The sequence below is a fragment of the Lepisma saccharinum genome, chromosome 2 (assembly GCF_977018435.1).
Source record: "Lepisma saccharinum chromosome 2, izLepSacc3.1, whole genome shotgun sequence".
Taxonomy (NCBI): Eukaryota; Metazoa; Arthropoda; class Insecta; order Zygentoma; family Lepismatidae; genus Lepisma; species Lepisma saccharinum.
The window spans coordinates 172,606,202-172,623,606 of record NC_139230.1 but is presented as its reverse complement, the minus strand read 5'-3'; the positions used below and the strand labels follow the sequence as shown (position 1 = coordinate 172,623,606).

Sequence of the window (17,405 nt, the reverse complement as noted above, 5' to 3'; positions counted from 1 at the left end):
AAAATATTCTCCTATTTTTAACGTTTAACCAATTAAGTTCCTTTAAGGACGGGGAAATACGTTCTCTTCTTTTGACATTCAGTATAAACCATATGCAACGGTTTTGAAGTTTTTGTAGCTTGCAATTTAGGCTATTGTTGATGTTTATAAATACTGGGGAAGCATAATCAATATTTGGCATTACAAGTGTGTTGATTAGGTGAGTTTTCGTTTCTTTTCTTAGTATATGTTTGAGTGGAAATAGTGATTTTAGTTTGGCTACTAAGTTGTTAACTGCTTGTGTGACATGGCAACCCCATGAATGCATATGTGTGTCAATTAAAGTGCACATTCTATATCATTAGAGGAAGTTAAGGTAAACTTTAAAAAAAACACTTGATATGATTGAATTATATTTTCTCTTAATTATTGTAGTATGTAACTTAATTAGATGACCAAAATTCATGTCTCTTGGTCACTATGATCCAAAAACACATCATTCAAACAATTCCATAAGAAATGTTTCTTGCGTTTCCATTATACCTGATTGGCCTTTCCTTTTGAATTCCATTCAAAATAATTGAAAGCTAGTTCACTACTAATAAGTTTTGGGAGATAAATGAATTCGAAAAATTACTGAAATTCATTGATATTCATCAACATTATTTTCATTAGATATAGAAAATGTTTATTAGAGCTTCCTGTGTTTGCAAATAACCGTCACCTCACCTAGCTATTAACAATTAAATCGCTTTCTAGTGACTATCAAGCGGTTAGTTTATGAGCCATATTAGTTAATGAAAATTGATTTCGTCTCGTTTCTCAGTTCAGGCTGTTGAAATGGCCCGCCTTCGTGATGAATTTTCCAGTTCTCGGGGTTTTATTTCCTGCGCCCGTGATGGCGCCCTTTTGAAAACAAGGGAGCAGAACTCATAGCTTTTATCATTCCGAAAGGACTCTCGATTCGACAGGGCGCGAGCGAACGATCCTGTGTAACGATGCTTTAAGTGCCTACTTCACCTACTTTATGATCCTCATAAATGAGGTTGTTGACTCTGTTTTATAATCCTTTCTTTCATTCATTTTTTCTTCAAATTCTAGTTGAAATGTAAAGATAAGGGATACGGGAAAGGGTTTAAATAAAATCTGCAGAAAGTGATATCGTAACTCCCAGCTCACCAAAAGAGAATAAATTTATGCTCATAGCAAATAGGGCTAATCTACGGTGATAGTATCAATTCTATTAAAATGTCTTACTTTGCAATTTGCTTTCAGCAAAGTGACATTTTCGAAAATTGTTTTCTGTTTGAATTGTAGCAAATTTGAATATATCTCATCCCTAGAATGTTTTAAGTTCTTTTCCGACAAAAACAAGCGAGATTTTATTGTAAATAGGCGCTAAGAAGACAAATAGGACTTTACACAATGTATTCTATCTTCTGCTCATTCATTTTACAGGTATTCGATTGAAATTGACAGAAAGCATAGTGACCCAAGTACGATTTTTGACGATCATTATAATATTACAATTTAAGATATTCTTCTTGTCTGTTGACTTGATTGTTATACAAACAGAAAACAAAATGCAACAAAATTAGTTTATGCACTTGAAATTAATCAATTAATACATCTTTACGTGTATTGTTGGTTTCTCAGATGGTCGTTGATCCAAAAATCTGATCCGATGCATTTTAATGCATCAAGAGAAATTGAAGTGTCAAAATGTATCAAGAAACACCCTGGGATACTTCTTTTGTACTCGAATCAAAACTTAATGCACTGTGTTGCGTTTATGTCTTTCATTGCATCATTAGTTCGTATAACTGGGTCATTTTCATGTTTTTCTGTTACTCTTATAAATGGTATTCTTGATTATTTGTTGCTAAAGCTCTGAGAAAAAATACTCTAAAACAATAAGTTCAATATGACTAATATATAATACGTTAGGCAATATGCAGCACTATTTGCAGGATTCCAAAAAAGGAAACACGATTAATCGATTAAATACATACTGGGATTCAATAGAAGTTAGTTTTGTTTGGAAGAAAGCTTACAAAATAGTTTATAATTTTATCAAATCGAGAAATACAAGATATGTTATAATATATAAAATATTTATAAAAATCAAGAATCTTTTTTTTCATACATAAAATATGATGCAATACTAACTTTTTGTGTTAATTAACTTATGTGTGTGGGGGGGGGGTGAGTGTATGTGGATGTATGTGTGGGAGATTACATGTAGAGGGTGGTCCATACCGTAAAATGTGAAAACATCCGTTAGAATGAATGGATGACACTTCTAGATACATGATGTATGAAATGCTGTGTTAGCAACGAAATTTTAAAGCTCCCATCTAAGATCTAACCCGGGACCGCTCGCACCAAGGGTGAAAGCGTTAACCATACGGCTACGCGGAAGCTATGTATAACATTCAATATAACTTACAAAGAAATACTGCTGTGCATTAGTAGATGCTATAAATGTAAATTTGTAATGAAGTAGTTGATATAAGTCCCTGCATAGTTTTTTAACCCTTTATAGCCTGAATTTTTGTTATGGAGCAAAATGGCAGTTTGTAGCATTTATATGTATGGGTATAAGACTTCCATTAGTAGGATTGACAAGAAAAAATCATCTGACATTGTAATAATACTAATAACAACTAACATGACCTAAAAGTCCCGACAGACCACTAGCATCTTATGTATAAACAGAGCAATTATAGTGCTTGGTTATAAAATATATACATGTCTCAACACTTACATACAAAATATCTACATCCAACATGTTACACGTTTTAGAATATTCTCTTCAGAGGACAAATATGTAAATTAAAAGACAAATGAGCAAGGAGAGTACATAAAAAGGGTCATCACTCTTGACATCCCATCAGTGTTGTACCCTGGATTTTGGTAAGAGGGATAGTTACATATACGTTTTTAGTAGCCAGCCCTTATTTTCCATCTTTCCCCTCTTTTTGGCGGTCTTTTTAAAAAATAATAGGCCAAAGAGCAGGTGGGGTGTTATGACACCCGCCAACACTTCCTTACTTTCGCCACTACTTTACATTCATCGCTATTATCCTCAAATGGTGTCTCTACATCAGAGAGATATTCTGCCAGTCACCCATCAATATACTCATCAATAGCGATATTTGTGCCATAGCCCTACAACACCAAAAAGAGCTGTCTAGAGCAGTGGTTTTCAAACTTTTAGTCGTAACTGAATGTCTAATGTACCCTCCCCCCCCCCCCCAGTGGGTTTTCTACGAATTGTGTGTCTTGTGGATTTTTTTGTTACCTGATTGGTGGTGCGTTTTCAATATGTTGGAGGCGTGTATCTGGAATAGAGTAAAATGGCATTAGGGCTGTATGTGGAAAGATGGTAAGAAAATAAACATTAGAATCTTATGTTTATTATTTTATTGCGTGTTCCTACGTTTGCAATCTTATGATTAGTTACAAAAATAAAAATGTGAGACATGTATGCCAAGAAGTGTATACAAAACTGTAATTTTCATACATTTTTCCAGTTATTTTTTTTAAAAAAAAATAGTAATGAACAAAAATAAATTTGTACACAAACTGTCAAGCACAATTTTGGAGTTTTTATTGCAAATCCTCAGAGTTTCTAGTGAGAAGGATGTGCCTACATAACCTGATACAGTTTCTTAATGTCTGGTTGTGCACTTGAAACTTTCAAGCGGAGATTCTGCTCCAAATTTAGTATATTTCGATACTTATTTTTTTAGGCACATCGTGGGTGAAAGACCACTCTCCGAGCTGATTGCGTACCCCTTTCAAGTGGTTCGTTTACCCCTGGGGACACGCGTACCACAGTTTTAGAATCACTGGTCTAGAGCATTTGTGGTGTACAAAGAGGGAGGGTTGGTGGAGGTTACAGCCCTTATTTGACCCAGTATTCATAAAAAAGAACGTCAAATTAGGAAGAGATGGCAAAATGAGGGCTGACTGCTAAGAAAAAGTGTGTACCACCAATTTTGAAAATTCGCGGATGGTCACTAGTTTAGAAATAAGGAAAATATAATAAGATTTTTTTCGAGCAAAGTATACACCAGAAGCCTGACGGAAGTGCAAACTCCCAAGTGGTGTTTTGCTCATAAAACAACTTCTCGATCAAATTTGGTCAAAATTTTTTTGTAACCATATTTATATGAACTAAGAAAAATATATAAAAAAATATGAGGTACTTAACACCTAATTTTCATAAATATGAGACCATATGTGATCAATATGGATGCATTACTGACGCTTAGGTCTAAGAAATTGTTTACTGTTCTCTTGCATATACAGTGCGTTTCTAAAGTCCCCGAACTCTGACTTTAAAAATTCATTGTTGAGCAACAATGCAATTTTTTTTAGAAACTGTTGCTTGTGATCGTTTTTTTGTGTTGTTGGAACATACAAATCAACACTAGACGACAATGAACAACGATGCATGCACAGTAGGTAGCAAGAATGAAAGCCAGATGTACACTTGAAAACGCGCACGAATTCATCGTCAGCGGACGACCATCAATTTTCACAGAAGACTTTCTTGTGGATGATTGAGGATTTTCTGTAGCCCATATCCGAGTATTCTGACCATTCACGTATCCGCACAAATGGAACCAGGCGTCATCACTGAAAAATATTTTCTTCAGTTTGTTGACCACATTGTTCCGCGTAAATCTGTTGAACCACTGACAATAATTTCTGCTTTTCTCGAAATCAAACGGGCGTAGCTCTTGAACTACTCGCACCTTGTATGCTCGGAACTTCAGACGTTTTGCAGCCCTGTGACAAGATGACAAAGATTTTCCTACCTCTTGTGAAAGTCACCTCAGAGACTTCCTAGGGGAGTTCTACAATTTTTCACCAACATCCACAAGAAAGTCTTCTGTGAAAATTGATGGTCTTCCGCTCCTTGGCTTATCTGCAACGTTTTCTGTTTCGCGAAACCTTTTTATTAAATCATACACTGTTGTTTTTCCAGGTGAAGGAGCGTTAGGATATCTCCTATAAAAGATCTCTATACAGCGTTCGTATGATTTAACTTGAAAGTAAGCTTCCAAAACAGCAACCCTCTGCTCCCGTGTGAGACTCATGGTGAACTGAATTCGTGCGCGGTTTCAACTGGACATCTGGCTTTCATTCTTGCTGCCTACTGCGCATGCATCCTTGTTCATTGTCGTCTAGTGTTGATTTGTATGTTCCAACAACACCAACAAACAATCACAAGCAACAGTTTCTAAAAAAATTGCTTTGTTGATCAACAATGATTTTTTAAAGTCAGAGTTCGGGGACTTTAGAAACGCACTGTACTTCCAGCAGCGCGCCTGCCGTTTGTTGTGAGTAGTATACATTGCAATTAACAGGGACGCACAGGTCCCGCCGAGTCAGAAACCAACTGTGTCATGTAGTAAGCGTGTGTAGGATGTGGGGCTTTAAAGTCCCAAGAGGCGATATGGGTCTCCTACATTTCACGAATGGTTCTCTGCTGGTCTTCAGCATGTGTAGAGATAATGGATGTTAAATTATCTATAGATGATTCCTAAAATTACCATTTCGAGATTTCTAAAGTTTATTATTATTACTATTTCCTAAATTGTTTTACCCTTTGGATCGGAGAATAAGAGAATAAGAGCCATGTGATATTTCTAATATCTACATCACCTACAGGTTCTTGCACAAAAAAAGTGGCCAGTGTCAGACGATAAATGGGAAGTGGCAATTGATACTTGGCAGTGTGATTTCGCGTCAAATAACAAATAGAAAGTGACGCATGGCTCAGAATAGTCATAGAAATTTTATATCAAGGATGGAGTTAACCAGCAAAATATAACAACGACACCCCCGATTAATATACGATTAAAATCTTCCACTCCAAATAATTTCCTAAAGATATTGCCATTTTGGATATTTTTGAACTGGAAATTTGAAACGTTTTGTCAAAATGTCAATTGATAGGTATATCGATTGAGCTACTAATATGGTTACATTTTTAACAGTTATTGATATATTTTATAAATGCTTTATCACAACTACCGCGAGGAAATATTAACTAATCTGTATTTCGAATAAAGCTTGTAAAACACCTGTTAAATTGAGATATAGACTCCTAAATGAATGTCTGGAAAATATACGCTAAGAATGCGCGATTCAGTATGTCACTTCACAAAATAAAATTGATTGATTTGCTTTATTTCGCTTTTCTGTCACTTTTGGCTAATCGCAAAAATTAGGTTGCGCGATGATATGATGAAATTGATGAAGGGGCACTCGCAAAGAAACATACATTCCCAGGCCGGGAGTCGAACCCGGGACAAGAAGTCCTAGACACACGGACCATATACAGTGTGTTCCCGCTCTCCTGTGTAAAATTTTGCACTTGTTTCTATAAGTCTGTTTACATCTTTCATTCCACGTTGAAAGTGTCTGCGAAGACGGTGAACAACAAGTCCTCGAAACGTAGGAATTAAATAAATACAACAGTGGTAAAAAGTTCCAGCTCATGCATTATGAATCAGGAAGTAATGAATGTGTAAATTTCTCCGACTTGCTTTGCTACGTAAATAGTCCCTGGTAATGGGTTTCTTGTCTATTCCAGAAAACTCCTTCAAGCTACCATCAGAGCAAACAAAACAGGACACTTCTTGTGGATCGGCAGTGACTCTTGGGGCGCCAAAGTGTACCCGGTTCGAGATCAGGAATGGGCAGCTGAAGGAGCCATCACTATTCTACCAAGGAGAACTGCCTTAGCAGGTATTGTCCTTAGCCAGTTATGCTATACGATTAACTCATGATGTTGTGTTATGTAATACTTCAGAAGGAGAGAGAGAGGTGTTTCTCAACGATTGATTTTGCTTGTTTACTTTAAGTCCACTATCTGCTCAGATAGGCTAACCGGGGCGGGTAACTACAAATTCTTATTAGGGTACAGAAAATTTAATTGTCATTATTCACTTTGACGTTTTTGTGTGATAATTTCAGGTTCTGAAATTATTGTTTTCTCACTTCCACATAATACACCCTGGACTGCATTTTACAGACTAATAAGACTATGGAGCCTGGAATCACAGGCATTGGGATGTCTTGAGGGTTTGTGATTGTCCCTTCATCCACTTCATCTTATCAACATTCATCTTTTAGATTAACCAAGAGTGTCAGAACAGCGAAGTAAAATAAATAAAATAAAATATTGTCTGTTAAGTCACGAACACAAGTAGTTAGGAAACCCAATTCATGAAAGCGTTCAGCGCGTTGCATACCATTCAGTGACCCCTGCTGCAAAGGGTAAAGACAATCCCGAAAGAGATTTAGGAACTTGGTGATTATTGCTTCAAGTTTCCTCGAATTTACTTTTTTTCAGCGATGCGTCCAATAGCTTTTACTTTCTTCCACAATAAAAATTACAATGGACACTAACTTGATGTCGTTTACATCAACGAACTTCTTGTAAGCTCTGTAACGTGACCATTTGATGTGCGTTTTAGTTGCTTATCTGTCAGAATTTGGTTAATTCACAGCCATAGTTCACTTCGCACTTCTGTTTTTCCAGCTTTACCTCATTCACTTTTGCTCTTGACTGTGATACACAGACACAGGCACTCAAAAGACACACTTCATATAGTCAGCGAACTAGAAATAAAATAGAGGGTTTTCTTTTAATGCAGCTATGAACATACAGGGTTTCTATAAATTAGTTATACAAAAGTAACCGTTAAGTGTGAAGAAATTGTATTTGTAACAGAAATGTTTTATACATCAACGAATATAGCATATCTTTAAATTTTCTCTACAAGTGTTCAATATGTGATCCTTTCATCACACGGCAAATGTCCCGGCGGTATTCGATTTCCTGTCAAAGCCTTTGAAGCATGTCTGTATCGATGGTCCCAGCTGCCTGCGTTATCCGGACCCGCAGCTCGTCGACGTTGCTGGGAAGAGGGGGAACAAACACACGTTCCTTAATGTAACCCCAGATACAGAAATCCATGGGGCAAATCAGGCGAACGAGGTGGCCACGGAGTCGTTCCTTCACGACCAATCCAAGTCTGTACTTCACGATTGAGGTAGGCGGTTACTTCTTTATGAAAATGCGGAGGAAAATTAAATCAGCACCCATATCTTCACGCAATTGTGACATTAGATAATTTTCAAGCATGTCCAGGTATGATATGCCCCTGACAGTCCATGATGACTGGCGTAATACTAGAGAAGATAAGCAAACGCTCATGCCTCCAGTGGCAGCGTCTGAAACTAACAACTGGAAGCAAATGACGTGCGACAATAAACTTGAAGATATGTTGTATTCATTGATGTATAAACACATACACTTTCTTCACAATTAACGGTTACTTTTGTATAACTAATTTATAGAAACCCTGTATATTCGTCTCATTGATCACTCTCATTTGTGCAATGAGGAGTATTGTATTGTATTCATTCCTCATTGTTGAACCTAGTATCTTCAGTGTGTTGAAAATTAGTTTATAATTATAGGTAGTATAAGTATAGTAGTAACATTTCTGTTAATGTTCTCTGTTCTCTGCATAATTTCAACGGTGGTGAGTTTCCGTATTTCTTGTCTGCCGACCTCCGTGACAGAGTGGTTAGCACAGCGCTCTATGACACCAGGACTCCCGGGCCTGGGCATGGGTGTTCTTTGTGAGTTTCCCGTCATTAATTTCATCATATCACCAATCATGCTCATCGTGATTAGCTCAAAGTGGCAGAATAGCGACGCTAAATAACAAAACTCAAGACAAATAACACTTGTCTATAAACATTCTGACTCAAATTGAGACATGAACACTCAAATTAGTGAAACTTTGTGTTTATGATGAACCACATAATAGTAGGTGCGAATTGTATACCTTGTATGTAGGTATTTATTACTATTATTACAGTAGACGCTATAGTTACTGTTCTCCTTCAGAATAATGCAAAAGATGTAATACAGTTCTTTTTCTGGTGAAGTGACATCATTACTAAAATTACACACATATTCAAAATTTCTCAAGAAAGTCAATCTGACAAAGTTATTTATATCTAGATTGTAGGGATATTATTGAGGCTGAATATAAAACTAACCTGTAATTATTACTCTCATTTAGTTATTTTATTGAAATCATTATAAACGATAAATTATAAAAATATATATATAACGAAGCAGATAAAATTAGACAAGTAGTAGTTCTGAAGCTTGAAGCAAATAATGCAGAAACAGAATTTACCCTCAAGACTTAAATCATCCCAGTTTAGACTTTTAGACCACCTGAGAGTTTCGAATTCAGCATCCGTTCCCTTGAGAAGCAACTCTTCTCGGCTTCCTCCAACCACTTGTTATTCCGCTAAAACATGATGAAAGTTCATACGACACGAGGCTGTTGATTCCGCCGTAGTGGAAGCTAAGTTGTTTCTCAGGAAGCGAGACCAAATCAACTGTCCCCAAGCTTAATTCCCTTGGTGATCTGGGACAGCGAACATGACACTAATACTATAGTTCAGCTTTAACAAAGTTTTTTTTTCCTTTATAATTCTCACCTTAACTTGGTTATTTTTGTTTATAATTCTCACCTTAACTTGGTTATTTTTGTTTATAATTCTCACCTAAACTTGGTTATTTTTGTTTATAATTCTCACCTTTACTTGGTTATTTTTCTTTATAATTCTCACCTTTACTTGGTTATTTTTCTTTATAATTCTCACCATAACTTGGTTATTTTTCTTTATAATTCTCACCATAACTTGGTTATTTTCTTTATAATTCTCACCTTAACTTGGTTATTTTTCTTTATAATTCTCACCTTAACTTGGTTATTTTTCTTCATAATTTAGTTTCAACATGGTTACTTTCCTTTGTAATTCCCACTTTAACGTGCTTATTTTTCTTTAAAATTCCACTTCAAACCGGCTAAGGTCCTTTGCAATTCTTCCTTCAACACGGTTATTTTCTTTATGATTCCACTTCAACATGGTTCCTTTGTTGTAATTCCGCTTCAGCAGGGATAGTGTCCTTCATAATTCCTACTCCAGCACTTTTTCCTGCAGTCTTGAATTTTCTTGTCGAGTGGTCCAGTCGGTAGAGCGTCTAGCTGCCACGCGGGAGAACCGTGATCCAAGGTTTCGTGATCTGAGGTTGGAATAATGTCCCTGCACGAAGCCCCCAGTCTATATATTACCTGAGGGTAACCCTGCTAGTGTAAAGACAGCCGGAGCGTGATGTTGATCACATCACCTCCAATAAAAAATGAGATCAAGAATGTGTGGGTCCCTACCTCAAGCTTCCATATGTGTCTTCATGATACGGTGTATTACAGAGAGGATAGCTTTCTCTGATTTTGTAACACTGTTGGTATGTTAAATTTGTTCCGTAGTTGTAGCGTATTCGGAAGTTGCGTTGCAGTGGAATTGAATAGCCGAGTTTGTGTAATCATACAAATACAGCTATTCAGATTTTCTTCAAAAGAAAAAAGGTACAATTTAGAACTTCTAAAGATGTGGCTACACACGCCTTAGTGCAGTGACACTATCAGCGAGCAGCAGGGATGACACCGTCAGTCAGTCATAGTCTGCCTTTTACCGTCCAAAAAAAGTCAAGATAGTCTTAATAGCTAATTAACTTTTGTCTCAAATACACATTTTGGGCGTGATATTTAAGGGTATATTGTGACTGTTGTCCACACACACACACATTCCTCACCAAATTAAAAAAAAAATGTTCAGAGTCTGAAGAAGACCTTGCTATAAGGTTGAAACGTCACGTTTATAGTGTGTTATTTTACATTAAATTCTCCCTTGGTCAACATTCTAAGTTGTTTTTTTATGAAATAACAATGTAATTAACAAATACATCAATCTTATCACTATTAATAGTTGGTAAATACGCAATAGTAATGCTATTAACTGCTTGGAATTTGGTGGTGATATATTCCGGAACTGAAGTGGTCTGCGCTAAGGAACAATCATGAGAGTAAGGAAGGGGGTCGAACGGGTCCGTAGACTCCCCCTGGAGATTGGCATCGTTCATTTCAAGTTACAGAAATCAGAAAACTTGTAAGTTTTATTGTTAATAACAGAAATAAGATTCAGTTAGTTAGTATTCGAATAGAACAATCAAAGTAAAAATTGCATTAGATCGATAACATTGATTGTAAAATAAATTCCACCATTTAATCCAAACAATAAAATTATTTCAGTTTCCAAAATTCAAAAAATTATAGTTTTATGAGAGGTCATTCAACAAACTTTATGAGTACAATTTCCCTCCAAATTTTAATGCCTTTCTTTGCACGAGATTTGTAAAGGCTAATTAATATCAAACTACAGTAACTATGAATATCAGTACGTTAACTGTATGCAATGTACAAAAATAATGGAAAATAGTTGTACTGGATATTCACTCATCTGGTAGATCCAATAGCAAAGTTTTCCCATTTATATAATAATAATAATAAATTTGGAATAAAATTGGTTTATTTTGATTAGTTTATAATACTTATTACCGCATAATAAAATTATAATCGTGGTTATAATTATTCTTGTTACTAATAAATGTGTATCATGGTCTGACCCCCCACCCCTACAAAAATTTCTGGCGACGCCCATAGAAACAATGTATTAGTATTGTGTGATGAGAATAAATACGAACCCACTGAAGGTACGACTGCCATCCTTTCACCTGGAGTCGGTGAAATCCGTGCACAGATCAAGCACAGCAATTGACCCGCGCCGTTCTTTTTAAATGAATACAAAGGATTTATCACCGAAATGAGTTCCCAGCACTCCTCCCTTTCCCTCCTCCCTCTAGAGTCTTGCAAACATAATAACGCCAGGACGAAACGAACGCTTGAGAAATCTGAAGAGCTGTCGCATCCCGCATTCTCGCCCACACGGTCTCTGCACATCTAGATTGGGTCAGCTCGGAAGAAAATTGCAATAAAGGCACGGTCTTAGTCTTCACACGCAAGATGAATGGGTGACTTGCCAACCACTGAAAACACCGCAAAGAGGATAGGATAGGATGGCGGGTAATATGGGCCATTTTTGGAGTTTCTCTCCTTGTGTTGGTTTTGCAGGAGTTCCTTGGAACTAAAGTAACTTGTGCCTACATTTGAGAAAGGAATAATGTTGTAATAAAGAAACAAACGGCACTCAAGAATAAAAGGGTAAGAATTCAATAGAAGTGAAAATTTTAAAAAAATTACAATGGCAAATTGAAGAGCGTTTTCACAACATCCACACGTTATAATCTCTAAATATGTAGAAAAGGAATGATGGAATGCGTAAGACCTTTGAAAAGCTTGCAAGGCCGCGCATAACGGTAGGGAAGGGGAGAAAGCTAGTGTGCAAAGCAAGTGCACGCTGCTGCAAACGACTGGTAGCTGCGGCCGCGTTTTCCCTTCTCACGCGTTCATGGGACGAGCCCTCTCGAGTTACTACTTGCGCAGGGGACTAGTTTTTGTTCGCTTGCTCCACAGACTCCTGGGACAGAGTATAGATCAACCGACGGAGCTGATTGTCCTGGTCGACTAAATGCGGAAAAAATAGCATGAAATATTTTTGGTGAAGGGGTTTGATGGACAATGTGAACAATACTTAGAGAGAATCGCAGAGAAGAGTGGGGAGAGGAAACAACGCTGGACCACATAACATGACACTAAAAAAAAAACAACTCCAAAATCAATAACAATATAGCCCCTCAAGTATGAAGGAAGATTGAGCATAAATAGTTTACCTAACACCAGTTGATATAATGCGTTTAGACAACAATATGTGTAGTTTATTCTACTTCTCCCGTGACATTGTTTATTAATCCGACACAATACAGCAGCAATATAATTACAATATTATTGTTTTATCATTTCAATGGTATATTCTAACTGTGGTTGTATTATACACAGGCGTGTTTGGTTAACCGTGTTGTCCAATCTTCCTCCACATTCCAGTGAGTACCTCTGCGATGGCGTAGTGGTAACGTCGTCCTCTTGTAATCAAGGCGTCCTGGGTTCGATACCCGGTGGAGGCACATAGAGATTCGGATTCTACTTTAAACTGCATATCCAGTCCCGATTAGCCTATCTGTGCATAGAGTTGACTTAAAAAACAATAATTCAAATTCAAACATTCGAGTAACTGTATAGTTTTCTAAGCACAAACTATTGATCTAGTTGTCCATCATTCCTTTCAGATACAATTTGTTCGTTCGGCTTTTTCCAACATTCAAGCAGCGATTCAATTTCCCAGTCACGAGGGTTGCCGTGATAAGACCTCGGGTTTACGAAGTTGATCGTTCAATCCACGGACAAAACATATATATTTGTATTAGCTCTCCTGCATCAACAACGCTATTTTATTCCAAAGTTTGTATTATTATTATTATTATTATTATTTAACACTTACTTTCAGGTCGCATACAACCAGAATGTTAGATATCTGTTATTATAATGCGGAATTTGTTTCATATTTCGCATCGTCTTACTTTACGCACTCCTTTCTTTTAATTCCTTCCTCTCTATGTCAATTGCAATGATGAATGGATGACGAACTAATGAAGAACATAAAAGGACGCATATTAACATCCTCTCATTGTCCGAAATTCAAACCAGGAGACCTGACGTTCAAGTAGGGAGTTAAACCACATGAACTTTGTATTCATGATATTTAAGTCACGTATGATCCAACATTTTTGAGCATAGAAATTATATATACGCATGGACCCCATAGTGTAAGCACAAATAACATACGCACACACGTGGGCCCATGCACTCAACACACACACAGAGAAACAAACAAGTAAAGATGGTCATCAAAGGGCAAAAGCATCAAAAGGAGACTTGTTGAAATGTATGTGGATGAATTGCTTTATCAGATCTTTATGTATTGTGGTGTGGAATGCTCATGAGAGTTGGGTCTTTTAATGAACACGCAAAAGGCAAGAGGATAATGATTCTTCAAATGCAGATTCAGTCCAGAAATATCATCCGATTCACAAGAGGCAGCGTTAATAATAACAGCACTATCTGAATCCAAATGAAAGGATAGAGGAGTTGATTACGAACTACTTCAGGACCAGTTAATTGACGAAACTGGAAGGCTCTCGTATTTAACACTAACCGACATTGCCTTTATGATTTTTCTGACTGTAATAACCAAGTTGAACTAAACAAGAGAAATGTTTTGCCTAACGCAGCAAAATGGCCGATTCCATTCCAGATTTAGCTGTAAATAAGTCAATCAAAATTTGGTTCTATCCTCGATAAAATTATTTTTCATACAATGATGATTAGTTAAAAACACTACTTTGATACTTGAAATTGTCAATGATAAAGTAACTTCTTTCTGAACTATAGCCTTACGGTAATAACCCATTGTTGTTAACTGCACAAGGGAAGCAGCATTTACACCAGGGGAGTAGTGTTGCCCACGGGACGAGACGGGACAGGCTTTTAAAAATTCGAGACGAGACGAGATTGATCATTTGTCCCTTTGACAAATGAATATTTTCGAGACGAGACAGCATTTCACAGCATTTCCACGAGACGAGACAGGCCAAAGTCTCGTCTCGTGGGCAACACTACAGGGGAGCTTTAAAGCAGGTCATACGAATGTCACATGACATGTCATGTGTCACATGGTGTGTCAAGCTACTCCAGTCAGAAAGGCCTGTCTTAAAGTTTGTTGACAACTAACGTGACATTCGAAATGCCGCGTGCAGGGTATGACACAGTGGTGCGAAAGCTCCCCAAGAGATACAAGTGACCCTTTCATGTGGAAAACAAGGTGAAATTATCCCGCGCTTTCTAAGCTACATTGCTCGCGTGAATATACTGTAGCGTGACGTCGGGTAAGGTACGGGATCGAGTCACGCCGGGACGTAGCTCAGATAAATACAGTAGGTCTTAAGTTTGACTTGGCTAACCACCTCTACCCTTAAGGAGGCTGATGAAGGATTGTTGGGAGCCTGTGTTGTTGAACGCTACTCACCCCTTGCTGTTGGTCTGGCCCTCGGCTTCTGGCGTCGGCGACGGTGACAGGTGTCCGCTGGAGAGATCGAAGATGACGATAAGAGACGGCAGGCAATTCGGCGACTTGTTTTATTCTTGCAGATTCTTCGGTTGGCTTAATCCGGACTGCTATGGACTTCTCGCTTGTTGCCGCCTCGTACTGTCGCGATCTCTCAGCAGGCCGTCGTCCTCTTCTCGTCGATCAGTTTGGTGGTGATATTGGAGCGAAGTGAGAGATCGATTTACTGTCTCCAGCGGTTTTATACATTGGATTTGAGTCATAGGTTGGTGGACTTTGCACCTCCACTGTGCACCTGGGGTATCCCTGGATGGAGATGGAAATTTACAGTGGAGGTGCACTCACCGCTGGTGAGGGCCGTTGCCTTGCTGACTGTGCAGAGCCGAGTGGAAAATTCTAGTTGCTCGGCTCTGCATCCGGTGGAATGTGGGGTGAATGAGCGTTCAACTTGCGAGCTTCTGAGCGATGTTTGAGGCAAATTAATGTTTCGACTTTTATGCTCCCAATTCCTTCATCATTCCCCTGGCCAAGATGTATCCACTGTGAGTGGTTACGAAGCAGAGTAGAGATGGTTATGGAGAGTATATTTGAAATAATAATTGAAGGTACATTGAGTAAAGAAAAATAAAAACCCTGTATATAATAATGTGTAAAAATAAAAATAAAAAAAAAAGTTGGAGCTGTCGGTATAGCTGGTACTGCACGGGTCTGGCTGCATGTCCAGCTGGAATGCTGACCGCTGGTGGTATGCTGAGCTGCAGGCTGCCTGTGGTCTGCTGGCTACATGTTTATGTGCTTGCTGCAGGATGGCGGCATGGTGTCTGGCTGGCTGCATGATGTCTGCATGGTGTGCTGCAATAAGCTATCTGCTGGCTGGCCGGCTGCATGATGTCTGCATCATGATGTCTGCTGCAATAGGAGGTCTTCTGGCTGGCTGGCTACATGATGTCTGCATCAGGATGTCTGCAATAGAATATGTGCTGGCTGGCTGGCTGTATGACGTCTGCAATAGATGAGCCGCATGAAGACTGCATGATGTCTGCAATAAGATGTAAGCTGGTTGGTTGGCTGCATGGTGTCTGCATGATGTCCACTTGCCGACTGGCGGGCTGTATGATGAGCTGAAATAAGATATCTGCTGGCTGGCTGGCTGCATGATGTCTGCAATAGATGGCCGCTGGTTGGCTGACTGCATGGTGTCTGCAATAGATGGCCGCTGGTTGGCTGGCTGCATGGTGTCTGCAATAGATGGCTGCTGGCTGGCTGCTTGTACAGCTGCTCCAGGATGACTGCTGCGCCATGATGATTCCTCGCTGACCGACTGCTGGGTGACTGGCTCTATGCGGAACTGCCGAAGAGATGCTTGAGAAACGCCGTGAGTGTAGTATGGCCAGATGGTGACGTTGTGCAAGGGGGAGCCGACAAGCGTAGGGAAGGGGAAGTTATAATAAAAGGTGTTCGCCTAAGTGCGGAAGAGTAAAGGTTGGAGGCGAAGGTGACATAAGTGAAATGACAGGGGTGGGTAGACAGTAGCCATCATCGAAGGTGATACGTGTGGGAAGAGGAGGAGCTAAGCGAGTGGGAGTTGTAAGTTGACGAAGAGTGGGAGGGGGTGGTGGGGAATGTGCGGGACGTTGAGATATAGTAGCTAAGGAAATAGGAGGACTAATAATAGGGACGGAACATGTCTTAGGAGGAGATGGGGTTCGCCGGTGACAACATGAACAGCAAGAAGTGTGACGTTTTAGACGTAAGTACATGTAAGTAATGCAAATACAAAGAAGCAGGAGAGCTATGAAAATTAAGAAGAGATAGGAGGTTGTATGTGCAGGAGATTTTACAAGGTCATGAGGGGTAAGTGCACGAGCCTTAGAAGTAAAACATAAGAAAAGGGGAATGTGGAGAAGTTTAAATTGGTATATGACACCTAGAGTGAGACATGTGAGCCAGACAAAAATTATAATGATGGGAAAATCCGCATGTCTGTAAAGTGGAGTTATGGGAGGGATGTCAAGAACTTTATATTGGGAGAGGTTAAGGTGAGGGATATGAAATGTCCATTGTTTATGATAAAGAGCCGTTGCATTCACAAGGGGGGAAATTTTATAATGGGTGTCGAGTAGAAAATTGGGATTGTTGGTCCAGGCAGCAGGAAGGATATGAATTGTTCGGTGGATTGTTGAATGATCGAAACCACAAGGAAAGATAGCATGAATTTTGATATCGGGGGTGATAAGTACATCTGTACGGCAAGCCACGTGTAACAATACTGCACCGGGTTCGTGAAAAGTGGTAAGATTGTAATGTAAAGTGGAGCCATTAGCGTAAAAAAAGGTGATGGTAGGAGGAGGATTAATTATTGCATAAACATTTAAATCTAATTTGACCACATC

General features: G+C 38.6%; 1 protein-coding gene across 1 annotated transcript in view; it reads left to right on the top strand.

Moving 5' to 3' along the window:
* The window catches only part of LOC145983761 (metabotropic glutamate receptor 7-like), a 706,759-nt gene that overhangs the window by 611,597 nt on the left and 77,757 nt on the right, over positions 1 to 17,405 (top strand). Inside the window, exon 5 of the mRNA XM_083116810.1 lies at positions 6,593 to 6,747. Coding sequence (XP_082972936.1) covers positions 6,593 to 6,747 — 155 coding nt within the window. The remainder of the gene's footprint in view (positions 1 to 6,592; positions 6,748 to 17,405) is intronic.